We start from the raw sequence: 13834 nt of genomic DNA on the forward strand, positions 1-13834 counted from the left end.
TCCACTGCTCTCTCCCTCCTAGCCTTCAGTTCCCTCCCTCTCAGCTTGAGCAGATGGGCCCCTGACCTCCGAGTCCCTGCAGCCAGGCTCCTGTCTGCTGGCAGCAATAGACTCCATCCCGCCGTGCGTTTCTGCTTAGCACTTGGTCATGTCACCACCAAGCCCGTAATGAGCGTCAGGACCAGATTTACGAGCTCATTCAGGCTCCGTGTCCGCCACATTGAGGTGTCTCCAGAAGGCCTGCCCTCCTCTTTCTGTCCCAAGAATGGACTTTCTGTTTTTGGTTCCTCGTGAATGTCATAAATCATAGCTATTGCACGTGTGCTCACACGTGTGCCTCTCTGTGTCTGCGTGTGCGCATATGTGTTCGCGAGCTGGTGTGTGTGAAGGTGTGGAGGAGGACAGCAGAGGGCACGTGCAACATTCTTGCAGACACCCAACACAATGTGAGCTTCTAGAGATCATGCTTCAGCAGCAGGGCACAGGCCAACAGGGTGACTCCTAGGCCTCACTCCTTCCTGCAGGCTGGGAATCCATTAGGTGAGCTGACGACAGATGCCTCTGCGTTCCCTCCTGTGTGCACATCCCTTACGGAGCCAGCCCCTGGCCATGCCCATTAAATGTGAAAGAGTTAGCCCAGCAGAGAACCACAAATTAAAAGTGCAGGAAACCTCAAATGATGTGCAAAAAAAATTGTCAAGGTTATGAGGATATTTTTTTTCCATCTCTTCCCTTCTTAACTCAGCATTCCTGATGTGGGTGATTGATGAACTGGGAAGCTGGCAGGGACGTGAGGACCGAGAGGCCAAGTGGGGGCAGATGGGCAAAAGGGCCACTTCCGCCGGCAGTTATGGGAGTCCGCAGGCTCAGTTCCAGCAGTCTCGGAGCCAGGTTCTCAAGTGGGTAGGTACTGAACTCCAAATCTGGATGGTGTTCAGTTCCACAGCCATAGCAAAACAGCCATGGGAACACCGCCACCCTAGATCACGACCCTTCGACCCTCTTCGAAGCAGAGCATGTGAGCCCTCACTCTCTTGCCCCCTTTGTGAGCTCTCAGACATCCTTGGAGCTATCAGAGCTACTCAGCTCCCAACTGGAGCTTAGGTGCAAGCAGAAGCCAGACTCCAGACCAGAAAAGCTGGGCCAATGCTGTTGTCTCTGGCATCAGGTCCTCATTACACCAGTGCAGTGAGGAATACGTGCTCAGCTGCCTGTGGCTGGAGCCTTGATGATCTGAACCCCAGGCCTTCCTCTTAGCATCCTAAGAACCCTCAGAGTGCAGCAAATATCGATCAGAGTCCCAGTAGGCCTCCTGAGGGCCCCTCAGCTAGGAAGCAGCACTAAGGCCTCATCACTGTAAGGGAAATCCTACTTTGGAGACAGCAATGCCAGGGACCTGTGAGGAGCCAGGCCTGCTTGGTGGATTCTAGAGCTTATGGAATGCCATCCCACCCTGTAGTATGTCCACTGCTGTTCAGGACTGAGACAGGAGCTCTTCCCTCCCTGGGAGGGGCAGCTTAGTGTTCACTGGCACCCCTCAGACACAGAAAGCCTGGTCTCTGAGAGAAGGAATAACTGGCCCACGGTGACCACATGGAGAAGGGAACGCTCAGATCTTTAGAGACCGCCAGGAAAGCAATCATCGGAAGCCTGAGCTCAATCTTCCAGAGGGTCAGAAGCCCCGGGCAGGTCACAGACTAGGACCAACAGCTGCCTAGGTCACTTGCTCATAGGAGTGAATTTGTCTTTTTAAAAAATACATCATACCATGACTATGACCCCTGAGTGCATGCATACACACATACATACATATACACATATGTGTATACATATAAGAATCTTATGTATACATATATGCACATGCATATGTGTGTGTGCGTGCACATGTGCATACACACACCCACATAGCTATATATATACATATATATGTATATATGTATGTATGTATGTATATATATATATATATATATACTCGTAAGCATATGCATGCATGTACACACTTTACATGCACACATATGTATCCATATGGGATCTCAACAACATCCCAAACATTTTACCATAGTTATTCCTAGATAACTGATAAAGATTGCCCTTGGGGAAATCAGCCTCAACTCTGAGAAATCAACAGCCAAATACCAAGAAAGTCCTTGGTATAGAAATCCCTGTGTGGAGACCTGGTCATTCACAGTGCTGGGACAAAGCCCTGTGTGGAGACCTGGTCATCCACAGTGCTGCTAACTACCTCCTCCAGGCTCTGCATCATAAAAATAAAAACAGAGACAGAAAAAAGAGAAAGAGGAAGATACACAGAATGAGGACAGGGAGACAGACAAGACCTAGGATTCTGCACCATCTGCTCAGAGGTCTATATAGCAGGGATCCACAGGAAGTCCCTGACCCCTCTGACAAGGAAGAAGGGGTTCACTGATCTCTCAGCAGTGAACCCTTCTCAATCGCTGTCTGGGGGGCCTGAGTTGCCTTATGAGGTAGACCCCCCACTAACCCATGGGCTGTCTTCCTCAGCAGTTTCCTTCAGGGTCAGCAGCTGGGAAGAGACTATGAGATCCTGAATGCCTAAGGAGAACACTCCCTATTGGGTTTGGTGCCCTGAGCCCCCTTCTTGGGGAAGGGGAGACCTGCCCTCCTGAACATCCTCATGGCCTCAACATGTAACTACTGTTCACTCTGCCTTTATCCTCACCAGCGGGGTCACCCAGTAGTGTTTGGGTTGGGCTGCCCTTGGATTGGAGTACGGCAGGCGGGCAGTGGCCTCCAAGGATATGCAAGAAGCAGGGATGGCTCCGCCTAATCCCTGAATGGCACGGCCTAGGGTAAACTCCAGATGGACTGATTCTCATGTCCTGGCTAGGGTTGAACATCCTCTGCTGAGCTCAGACCCCTAGGGAGATCTCCCTGGGCACCTATCCCCTGAGTCTCAGGGCATAGGAGAGGCCGCACCTTTAACTCCTAATGCTTCCAGAGTGAAGGTCATACCTCTCAGAAGGTCAGCAGCCTGATCCCCTTGCCTGCTCCCTATACTCAGAGAGTACAGTTAGGATCCAGTTGACTAGGAGTCAACAGTGTGTGACTCCTAGTGTTTGAGTTCTAAGAGGAAAGTCAGGATCCCAGGGTGGGGCGCCTGGGCTGTGCCCAGTGTGAGCTCTGTTCACTTTACCATCCACACTTGGGTGTCTCTCATCCCCTACCTTCTTCAGGCACAAAATATAGTTGCTTCATGGCCTCATGCACAGCCAGCCCAGAGTGATGAGGCCTTTGAGTTGATGGTGGGCTAAGAGGGAACATGGGGGCAAGTGGTTGAAGGGCTTGGCCACTTAACCCTTGTCCCTGCTTGATAGAGTCAGTGCTCGGCCCCTTTAAGGCCACTGGTACCTCCTCGGTACGAAAGGCTTCCAGAGAATCCACTAGTCACCCAAGGGAGCACATGAGGCCCCACGAGCAGGCATTACAGAGTGTTACTGTACAAACACACAGAGCCATGCTCTGGGAGCTGCAGGGTTTCCTGTTCCATAGTCTAAGTTGCTCCTACCTGGTACCTTCAGATACTCATTGCTACCCTTCATTGCTACCCTTCGTCAGGAACCCAGGGGCTCACCGATAGGTGTCCGATGGGAGACAAAGCAAGCTGAGGGGGAGAAAGACGGAAGACCCACTTCCTCTCAGTGTGCTCAGGGTTGGACTTTGTAGCAGAGTCCTTGGGGAAGAGGGACCGGGCACAAAGCACATGGCTTCGCTGCTTTGTGTTGGTGGTAAACTTTTCAAAAGCATTCTTCCAGTGTCTACCCCGCCGTGTACAAGGATCTTGAAAAGTGCGGGGGCGAGTGTGAAGTATCCGTATGAACGAGGCCCTCTGCCACCTCCGAAGGGTCCATCAGACTCGATTACTGCTGCCTGCTTGGACTCTATCCTATCTACCTAGACACACCTACTCATCTGGTCACTCTTCTCACCTGGAAATGCTGTCCCCAGGAAACACCTGCTCCAGGAGAACCCTGACTGCCAATGTCATGTCAGCCATCCTGCCTTTTGCATGCCTGGTTAGCCACCCCGGTTGCTGCTATCTTCAGATTCTTTGAATCAGGGCTTACCATAGGCATTGGGCAAAGCAGGCAAGAGGCTGGAAGGTCTATTGCACCTCCAGTTGCCAGTCTGTGGTCCAGGTCTTTTGCAAGCAGCCCTCAGAGTGGGGGTTGAGGGGGACAGAGATCAGCAAACCAGTCTCTGAAGCTAAGTTCAGAAGATACGATAGCAGCAGCAACAAAGCAGAGGGAGCAGACCGTGGTGAGGAAGCCAGGCATCTGCATGCTGGCCTGGGCCAAAGTGAAACTTTCCAATTGAAAGGAAACAAATGTTTTTCTGGCATTCAGGTGGTGTGATGTCCGACAGGAGCAGGAACACCCAGGCACACATGTGTGCGCACAGGCTCACACACCGGGACTCGGGTGCAGCATCCTGATTAACACCTTTACCTTCAGACATGTTTTTTTCTAGCTCAACGCCCCCACTGTCCTTAGCAGAGGGCTCGTGTCAGACACAAGAAGGCTCTGCTTTCTCACACCTGGACAGCTTACTGGTAGGTTTTACTGTGCTACAGATTCATCATTGGTTAACCTGACTTCCAGCTACTCTGTACGAACCAGAAAGGCTTCTTCTCTCCTCCAATATCCTGGAGGTCCCTAGGACCAGGAGGCCTAGATGGACAGAGCTTCTCCTTGCCTAGAACAGAGTGAGGTCTTAGACAACCTGCCATCCTGCCTGACCTCTGAGACCAGTACAGCGTGATATAACGCACACAGGGCCGGCACCTCTGACCTCAGTGTGCTTCTTCCTCAGCAGATCTCTGAAGATTTGGGCAGCGAGAAGTTCTGCGTGGATGCCAATCAGGCAGGGGCTGGCAGCTGGCTCAAGTACATCCGTGTAGCCTGTTCCTGTGATGACCAAAACCTCGCCATGTGTCAGATCAACGAACAGGTAGGCCTAGGCTGCTCACCGGGCTTCTGTCCCTGTGAACTGCCCTTGGAGACGGCACCAGGGTGGTCGGGTGTTAAGATGAGGGTCAGCTGAGCCTCTAGTAAGGTCATGGGTCACCTGCTAAGCTCTGTCCTGCCACAAGGGGTGACCATTTGACATTTGCCCAGTGTGCTCTACCTGGAAAACTTAGCTGCCCCAGAATACTCCACCAGAGCAAAGACCACAAAACAAGGGACAGGAGAACTTGTCTGAGGCTGGTGGCAATGGAGAACTGAAGGCAGGGTTTTAAAGGCCAGCAGGATAGTGAGGCCCTCAAGTCTCAGGGCCCATATTCCCTACCAATGCCAGGAGACATGGGAAGAGCAGCGGACAGGAATAAATGGGAAGCAGTCTTGCCTAAACAGTCCTGGTCAAACAAGGTTTCCAAAAGGGTCTGCGCTGGCCAGTCTACCACCACACAGGTGCCTTCTATGCCAGGCTAAGGGAAAATATCCAAAGCCCACAAGTCATAATCATAGCCTGACCTACTGCCAAGAAAGTGGTCTTGCACTGGCATGGTCTCCTTTTTTTCTAGAAGTAAATTAAGCTGAGCTATCTTGACTTCAGTCCCCGTAAGGGCCCAGAAACCTCCAGTTCTGAGCTCAGCTTCTCAGAGCAGAAACCCTTGTATTTTCACTGGCTCCTCGGGCTTTGTGGCTTTTCAGTGAGTTTCCAGGGCTGGGGTCCAGACCTGGAAGCCCATCAGGAGAGAAGACTTCCTTTCCTTTCCACTCCACAGGGCACTGTAATCGGCACCGCGTGGTCCTTTCTGTAGCTGCGTGTTTGACGCTGTAGCTGACTCTTAGTACTCCAGCAATGGCCCCTCCTGTTCTCACAGCACGGGTGGGTTCCTCCAGCTCCCAGCTCCCAGCCTTCCAGGCAGAACAGTTTATTCTGCCTGTGTCTTAGGGATACATGGGAGATTTTGTTGAGAGAGAGAGAGAGAGAGAGAGAGAGAGAGAGAGAGAGAGAGAGAGAGAGAGAGAGAGCTCCATTTACTTTAAAAACGATTTGTGAAGACCACGTAACAAAGGCCCCATTCTTGTGTGGCCTCTGCAAGCTTTCTAAAGTGGTTCAAGGCTCTTGACTCTAGAGAAATATTTTGCATTTAAAAAGACAACAAGGAAGCTGTGGGGAGACCCCTGACCCTGCACACTGCCTCATGGAGCTCCTCGGGAGCCTGGTCTCCTTAGCTCTTGGGCTCAATTTGGATCTAGCAGTGGACCCACCAGACACCTGCCGGCTCCAGACAGCCAGGATCAGGGCCTCTGTCACCAAGACTTCCAAGACCTTAACTTCCAAAACCAAAATACTGAGAGCAGAGAAAAAGGACTTTCTGACCAACCCGACCGAAGACCGAAGAACTCCCAAGTGCAGAAATAAATAAATGGTGTCAAAATGGAACGTAGAAGGAAAGGTTCCAGCTTCTATAAGACAGAGGCAGAGCCACAGAGCACTGGATTCAAGGCACACAGAGCTTGGTCATGCTCCTTCTCTAGCTCTCAGGTCTGCAGAGCACCCTGGCCTGGGAAGCACTGGGGGAGGGGTGCAGCTGGTGCAGGGGTGGGCTTCTGTGAGGTGCTGGTAGAGGGAAGGAGGATACAGGTTTTGTTACTTAGGAAACAGATGCTAGAACTCAGATACCCTAAAGCAGTGTAGCATGAATCTTTGTGGGGCTGACTTTTTAGAAAGCGTAGAGTACAGTCCTCTCAAAGAAAAACTGGCCTTCAGAAAGCTTTATTTAAAAAAAAAAAAAACATTTCAAGGAAGTGTACTTTAAACTACCTGGTGGGTTTAAAGTGAAGCGATTGCCTGGCAGGGAATTCTCTCTTCATTTCAGACCATGGGCAAGAGTGCTCCAGGATAGGGTGATTTACAACCTTGAACACCCGGAATCCCTTTAACTCAAAGCCACTGTATCCCCAACCTTGCCCTGCCCTGTGCCCTGTGCCCTGTGCTCTGTGCCCTCTGCCCTCTGCCCTCTGCCCTCTGCCCTGTGCTCACACACCTGGCTGTACTGTCTGGCTAGCATCAAGTCAGACATACTTGGCTCCTTACCTGCTGAGTGTCTCTCCCATGTGGCCTTGCAGGGTGAATTCTCCCTGGTTTAAGCCCTACACAGGACAAATAATAGCCTCTCTTTCAGAAGGACCTGGAGAATTTAGGCAAATGCCACCTTCTGGAGGGTCCAGAGCCAAAATCAACCCCAACCTGCTTATGTGGGGGCTGTGGCCATCTGAGAGAAGGCGAAGGAGAGCAGAAGGGAGAGGGAGGAATAGAGGGACAGGTGTGTGTGTGTGTGTGTGTGTGTGTGTGTGTGTATGCACATATGTGTATGTCTGTGTGCACACGCATCCAAGTGTGTTTGTGAGTGTTGAAATGTCCTCAAACCTCGGGCATTTCCTGCCCTAAACCTCATGCTGAGACCCCTCTACTCTGGGGAGAACAGAGCCCCCTCTCCACTGAAACCCACAGACTCACCGTAGATATTCACCAGTTAAATTAAATGACTTCCTGAAAGGAAAAACAGATTTCAAGCTAGTTGTTATTCTCCCTCAAAATAGAGATATGTCTACACACTCACAAACACATACGCATGTGTGTGCATGCACACATACACATATGTGCACACACACACATACACATATGTGCATACACACACATGTGTATACACACACACACACACACCCCTGTCCCTGTATTCCTCCCTCTCCTTTCTGTTCTCCTTCACTTTCTCTCAGATGGCCACAGCCCACACATAAGCACTTCTTTTTCCTGGCCATCCAACGGAGACAGTTGTTCCCACAGAGTAGCACTTCGGTCCTCTCTGTGGCTGAATAAAATTTCCTAGAGATCCAGGACTAAAAAAGTTGCCTGAGGACAAGCTTCTCTTTGAGAAAGAAACACTAAAAAATGTCAGTAGTGTTTCTCAGATTATGTTCCCCATCCCAAGAGTGTCTACAAAGACTTCTAGGCAGTTAAGAATGCCAGATACCCACAGACACATGCACAATGCATGTGTGTGCACGTGGAGGCATGTACATACCTAAACATACAGCCATATGTGTAAACACATGTACTGTGAGCATACACACACACACACACACGTGTACATACACACAGTACTCCCAGGACAGCACAGACCCTGAAGGGAAGGAGCCCATGACCCAACCTGCATTGCAGAAATGGTGTTATACTGTCCAGGACGTTCACCGAAGAAAATACGTCAAGTTAGAAATGAACAGGCCTTGTTTCAAGATTCAAGATGCATGACCTCAGCTCCAGTATCCAAAAGAGGTACAAGGACAGGAGAAGCTCCTGGCATCTTAAAAGAAAATTCTGGGAACTACAGTTACCAGAAGAAGTGAGTTGTCACATATGGAGGAAGAGAGGTGACTCTAAACTGAAGACTCAGGTCAGCATGGAGAATGGAAACTCAGGATCCCTAGCCCACAAAATTTCCTAGAAGGCCAGGAAGAAGTGCTTATGTGGAGGCTGTGGCCATCTGGGAGAAAAGAGAAAGAGAGTAGAAAGGAGAGGGAGGAATAGAGGGACAAGCGTGTGTGTGTGTGTGTGTGTGTGTGTGTGTGTGTGTATGCATGCACGTGTGTTTATGAGTGTGTAGGACTTGGGGTTGAGTAAACTCAGAAGCCTGGATTTCTGGTGTCCTGTGTCCTTGGGAGAGACCACACATCAGTTGCATATAGAAGACTGAGAAAAGTGGTGTCCCTGTCTCTCTATCACGTGGCCACACCTATCCCTGTAGCTGCAGCAGGAGCCTGTGACCCATATAGGCTCTGGAAGCTATAGCTTCCCACCTTTCTCCTGATGCTGAGAAACCTCTCAGCTCAGCCATGTGCCTCCTCGATCCAGCCTTGCCTGACACATTCAGACCTGCCTCTGTCCAGAAGACAAAGGTTATCTTATCTGCATCCTTTTGGAGCTGGGGACATGATCAGAAGTGAACCCAAGGCTCCAAGAGGGCTCAGTTACCATCCAGCTTCCCTGAGACTTCCCTCCAGTGTGTAGCCTCCAGGTGCCTTGGCTGTGGGTGGATGTGAAACCAGTGGCCCTTTTCTCCAGTGGACCTGTGCCTCTCAGATCCCATCTTGCCTAGTGACACCACAGGAAAGTGCTCATTGCCCCATACCCAAGTTACCAGCTGAGCTATGAGATTCCCCTCCTGGCATTCTGTGGTTCTAAGAGTCCTCTTTTTGGGGGGTTGGGGGGGGGAATCTCATGCTCATGAGAAGGGACTGGTCCCATCCTCATGTCTACCTGGGAATGAATCTTCCTTATGATTCTAGAAAAGGGAAACAAGCACGAAGGCCGTAAGTATTCCTCTCGTACCCACAGAGAGGCCAAGGAGGCCTTTGGTCAACAGTACACCTGACTCCTAAAGGTCCTGCTTTTGAAAAGCAAAGGTTTGGAGCTGGTCCATTTGGTCAGAACAGCATAGCCACTACAGAAGTCGGGGAGTAGGACTTTGCCCTGGTGTTTGTGGGGAGGTGAAGTTACACCCTTAGAGCATTCTCAGATGCCAAGCCGTCGGGAGCAACCATTTCTGGGGTGCTTTCATCTCTTCTGAGGACAAACAACCACTCACAGGCATCCCAGTTCACTCTGGATACCTCAGGTGGCGCCCCCACCATCTCTTTCCGACAAGTCTTCTTTCTCTGGAAAACTCAAAACATCCAGGTCACCCCTGGGTGTTTGTTTTGTTTTGTTTTTCCTCCTGCAATTATGAGCAAATGGGTTGGTTTGAAGTATTCAGGAGACACAAGCAGGGTCTGTTACTGAGTTTGTTTTAATGTTAAGAAAGTAAAAGAGAGTTTGGAAATGCTGCGCCCACAGGAAGAAGCAGGGGTAGGCAGAGGTGTAGTCACAGAGGGGCTATTTTCTCTTTTTTGTGCACTGCCTCAATGCAGGGGGAGGGGGAGGAATGTGGGTAAAGGAGCAGTTCGTGTACTGGTCAGCAGGCTGAGGTTGGAGGACTGAGTGAGGGCGTGCTTTCCTGCAGCTCTGGGAGAGGCCGTGAGGCTCACCCGTACTGCTGCAGCCTCTTACCTCTCCTTTCATCTGTAAGAACAACCCAAGCCTGTGCCATCCGTACAGCACCTTGGTATTCCACAGCAGGGTGAGCAGCCAGGATGCCATGCCTAACCTGTGGCTAGAAGGCAAAGCCAATTATAGCAGGGAAGCTCAAAGAGCAGGCCTGCCCACAGCAAGGCCTGTGAAAGAGGTGTTTGAGCAGGGGACCTGGTACGGAGCTGTGCTTTCAGTGTCCACAGAGCTGACCCTATGTCTCAAGGAAAACCTGGTGCTGCCCAGCCCAGCCAAGCCCATGGACGGCTGGTCTCTCGCCCTCTTTTCCTCCCTCCACAGAACCTGCTTTACCTCCCGGGTGTGTGATCCGCTAGGGCTGATATTTGAAGCAGGGTCATCAGGCTCCGAGCCCCCGACCTTTCCTGCCTCCTTTTCCTTTCTCCCTACGTCATTTTAAATTAAAAAATCACACTTTTTTGTTGTTGTTGTTGTTGTTTTGGTCCTTTGAAAGTGTAGCTCCAAATAGGAAAACACTTTTTTTCTTTTTGAAAACAAGTAAGGTGTGATTAGGGAATTTGTTGAGCCTTTCCTAACCAGTGAACAAAACACTTAAAATACCTAGTGCAGGACAGCAGGGTCTCAGCAGAAAGAAGCACTGGTCACCTAACTTGATGACCTGCGTTCAATCCCTGGGACCCAGTGATGAAAGGAACTAACAAACTTCTGCAAGTTGACCTTAGACTTACACACACTCACACACACACACTGAAACCATACACATATCACAAACTCACACGCACATACTCTCACACACACCACACACACTCACACTCACTCGTACACACCATACATGCACACCACACACTGACATACACACACATTCATAGAAACCATACACAGACTCATACACACACACAAACACACAAGAACACACACACCGCACACACACTCTCATAACACTTTTACACACACACTAACTCTCACACACACATACACACACATACTCTCACACACCACACACACACTCATATACACCACACACACAGACTCATACACACAGCACACGCTCACATACATGGTCACACACACTCATATACACCATGCATACACATTCACACACACACACACACACCACACACGCACTTTTATACCCATCACACACTCACTTATATACTTACACACACACGTACACACACTCATACACTCACACTCACCACATGTGCTCACACACATGCACTCACGGTGTAATTTAGATTTCTTTTTTTAAGCCTTAAAAATTTTTCATGTCAAGATTTGTTTTAATTCAGAAGAACTCACCAGCAGGGCCTCTGTGGTCCAGAAGGATCCTCTATTTTGAAGAGCAGTTAAGTGTAAACTCGGCTTTCCACTGTGGTGATGTCATAATAGTTTGTCATAGTTGATCTTCCATTAACTAAAGGCAGTGCCTGTTGGAAGCCATGTGATGGTGCTGATTATTCAGCTATGGGCTAATACTTTATGGTTTTTTTTTTTAATAATCCTTATCCAAACTTTGCAACAAAGGAAGAGATAAATGCATAGAGATTTTTAAGTTTTGAGTGACAAAATTATGGAGGCTTGGGCATAGAGGAAGCTGACCCAGCCAGGCATGGGGAGTGAGGACCATACAGACACAGGGCACTGATGGGTGTTATCTTGGCCAAAGAAAGGAACCACCTGCATGCCCTCCGGTTTTAAACCCGGGCTCCATTGTTTCCTTCCGACATAAGCTGCTGGGGGTTTCATTTGTTAAAATGGTAGGATGCTAAGATTAAGCAGGCCTGGGAGCTCTGGGGCTTTGGTCTTAATCACTTAAACAGTGTGTTTGGTACAGGCCCAGGGCTCTTAGGAGCTGACAGCTGGCAGTCACTGTCAGCTGTTCTAGATGTTCATTTGCGTGGAAGACTCCTGGGCTTGGACCTGACCCCTGGACAGGTGTCTGTCTACCTTTGGGTGAGATGGCCTTGAGTTCTCTTTACCTGCATGGAACCTGCGGTGCGGCAGGGGAAAACACTTGGGTGAAGTATAGTTACAAGTGAGGGTGTTGGCCCAAGCTCTGCTGCCCCTGCTGGATGAGGGAAAGCGGGGTGGGTCAGGGACACCACTTCAGGCTCTGTCCTCATGTGTCTGTATTTCAGAGAGTCAGCAACAGAAGCTTGTCACCTCAGCTGTCAGGGAGAAGGTTCCCACCCTCAGGTTCTTAGACAAGGAGTAGCCACCAGACCTTAGGTGACAGGCCCCCAGGACTCATGTGTACCTAAAACCTGGGGTGCTGTGTTTTGGAGAGAAGGCAGTTTGCTTCTTCCCTGCAACTCTGTACCTAGGATTCTTGGGTGAGGGTAGCTAAGAGGGTATCAGACTCCTGGTTTCTTATTCTCCTGTAGTCTCATGAAACTCAGTGGCTGCTCTCCTATACTGCTCATGGTCAGGGGGCCGGGGCATTCTAGATGGAAGCTATGTAATAAACCACGTGTAAGAACCCTAAGGGTTACAGTTACAGTTTATTATAACCTGGGCACAGAAGGGGTCTGGAGCACACAGTGAACTGCACTGTGTAAGCATAGGATGCCCCACCCCATCCCCCTCAACCTGGCACCCCCACCAACCCCCCTAGTTCCCACCGAAGTTGGCCTTTGTTAAGGGAAGTCACCCAGCCCCACAGACCAGGAACTGGCTTTCTCAGAATTCCTGGCTGATAAGGCCTTTGTACCACTTGAAACAGGTCATAAAAGCACGGGTTGGCTTCTGTAGGCACCTCCTGTGGTTGCCTAAGGCAGGGCTGAGACTTCAGGAAAGGCTGTGAAGATTCCTGTTCACTTCCTTAGCCTTCCAAGGTGGAGGCCAGAGGAGATACCTCGGCCCCACCCCGGCCTCTGCAATTAGCGCTAATAGAGACTGATTAATTACACAGGGGGCTCAAAGTCCTACAGCCGCGGTTGCTGAGCTTAGTCCCTTGTATTCCCAACATGTCCCTGACAGGGGCCCCGGTGACCATCCTGTGAGGCCGAGGAAGGGACGATTGTAGCCCTACTGTGGCTCTTGTCGCCTTGTCCATGCTGGTGGGAGGGTCTCAGAGGCTCCTGTCTTCAGAACTGGAGTAGAGGTCCATGGAGCCCCGGTGAGCCCAGGAGCAAAGGTGTGGGAGGGTGTGGAGTCCCAGGAGTCCCGGGATTCCTTGTAGTGCTCAGAGGGGATCAGAGAAGGGACTCTGGGCAGTCCCTAGAGCCAAAGTGAGGGTCAGGGGGCCCAGTGTCCCCAGAAACAGGGGCTTAGGGTGGGCAAGAGTGGATCCCAAGAGGACTGGCTACCTTCAGAGGAATCAGGAAGGAAATTAGTGACTATGTACCTCCTAGAACCAGAACTGGGTGGCAGAGCTCCAGGTTCCTGTAGCCCAGAGAGAAAGGAGTGGGGTATATCTGAAGAGGAGCCTTGGAGGTCAGTCAGCTTAACCAGGGGTGATGAGAGAGTCAGGCAGCCTGGGAGGGGGTGGGTGGAAGTGAAGGGTACTCTCCATCTCTGCCTTTCACCTCTCAGGGTAGGCACCCAGCAGCCTGGTGGGGAAAGCACACACTGCTGGTATGATCGCCATGACTTCATGCATTCTGGGTAATCGCAGATTACAGGTGGGAGGAAGTCTGGTTGGTGGCAAGTTCTGACTCTAACCAGGACCTCCAGGGGCCATGCCTTCATTCCCCCTCTCTTTTAGCCCTTGCCCCCAACACCAGGACACCCAACACGCTGA

At 50.6% G+C, this 13834-nt stretch overlaps 1 protein-coding gene across 1 annotated transcript in view; it reads left to right on the forward strand.

Annotated features, from left to right (window-relative positions):
• The first annotated feature begins 753 nt into the window (after positions 1 to 753).
• The window catches only part of Prdm16 (PR/SET domain 16), a 52979-nt gene continuing 39898 nt past the window's right edge, over positions 754 to 13834 (forward strand). Inside the window, exons 1-3 of the mRNA XM_028757795.1 lie at positions 754 to 899; positions 4510 to 4591; positions 4852 to 4989. Coding sequence (XP_028613628.1) covers positions 754 to 899; positions 4510 to 4591; positions 4852 to 4989 — 366 coding nt within the window. The remainder of the gene's footprint in view (positions 900 to 4509; positions 4592 to 4851; positions 4990 to 13834) is intronic.

Source organism: Grammomys surdaster, unplaced genomic scaffold (assembly GCF_004785775.1).
Source record: "Grammomys surdaster isolate TR1022 unplaced genomic scaffold, NIH_TR_1.0 126185, whole genome shotgun sequence".
In the NCBI taxonomy this organism is placed as follows: Eukaryota; Metazoa; Chordata; class Mammalia; order Rodentia; family Muridae; genus Grammomys; species Grammomys surdaster.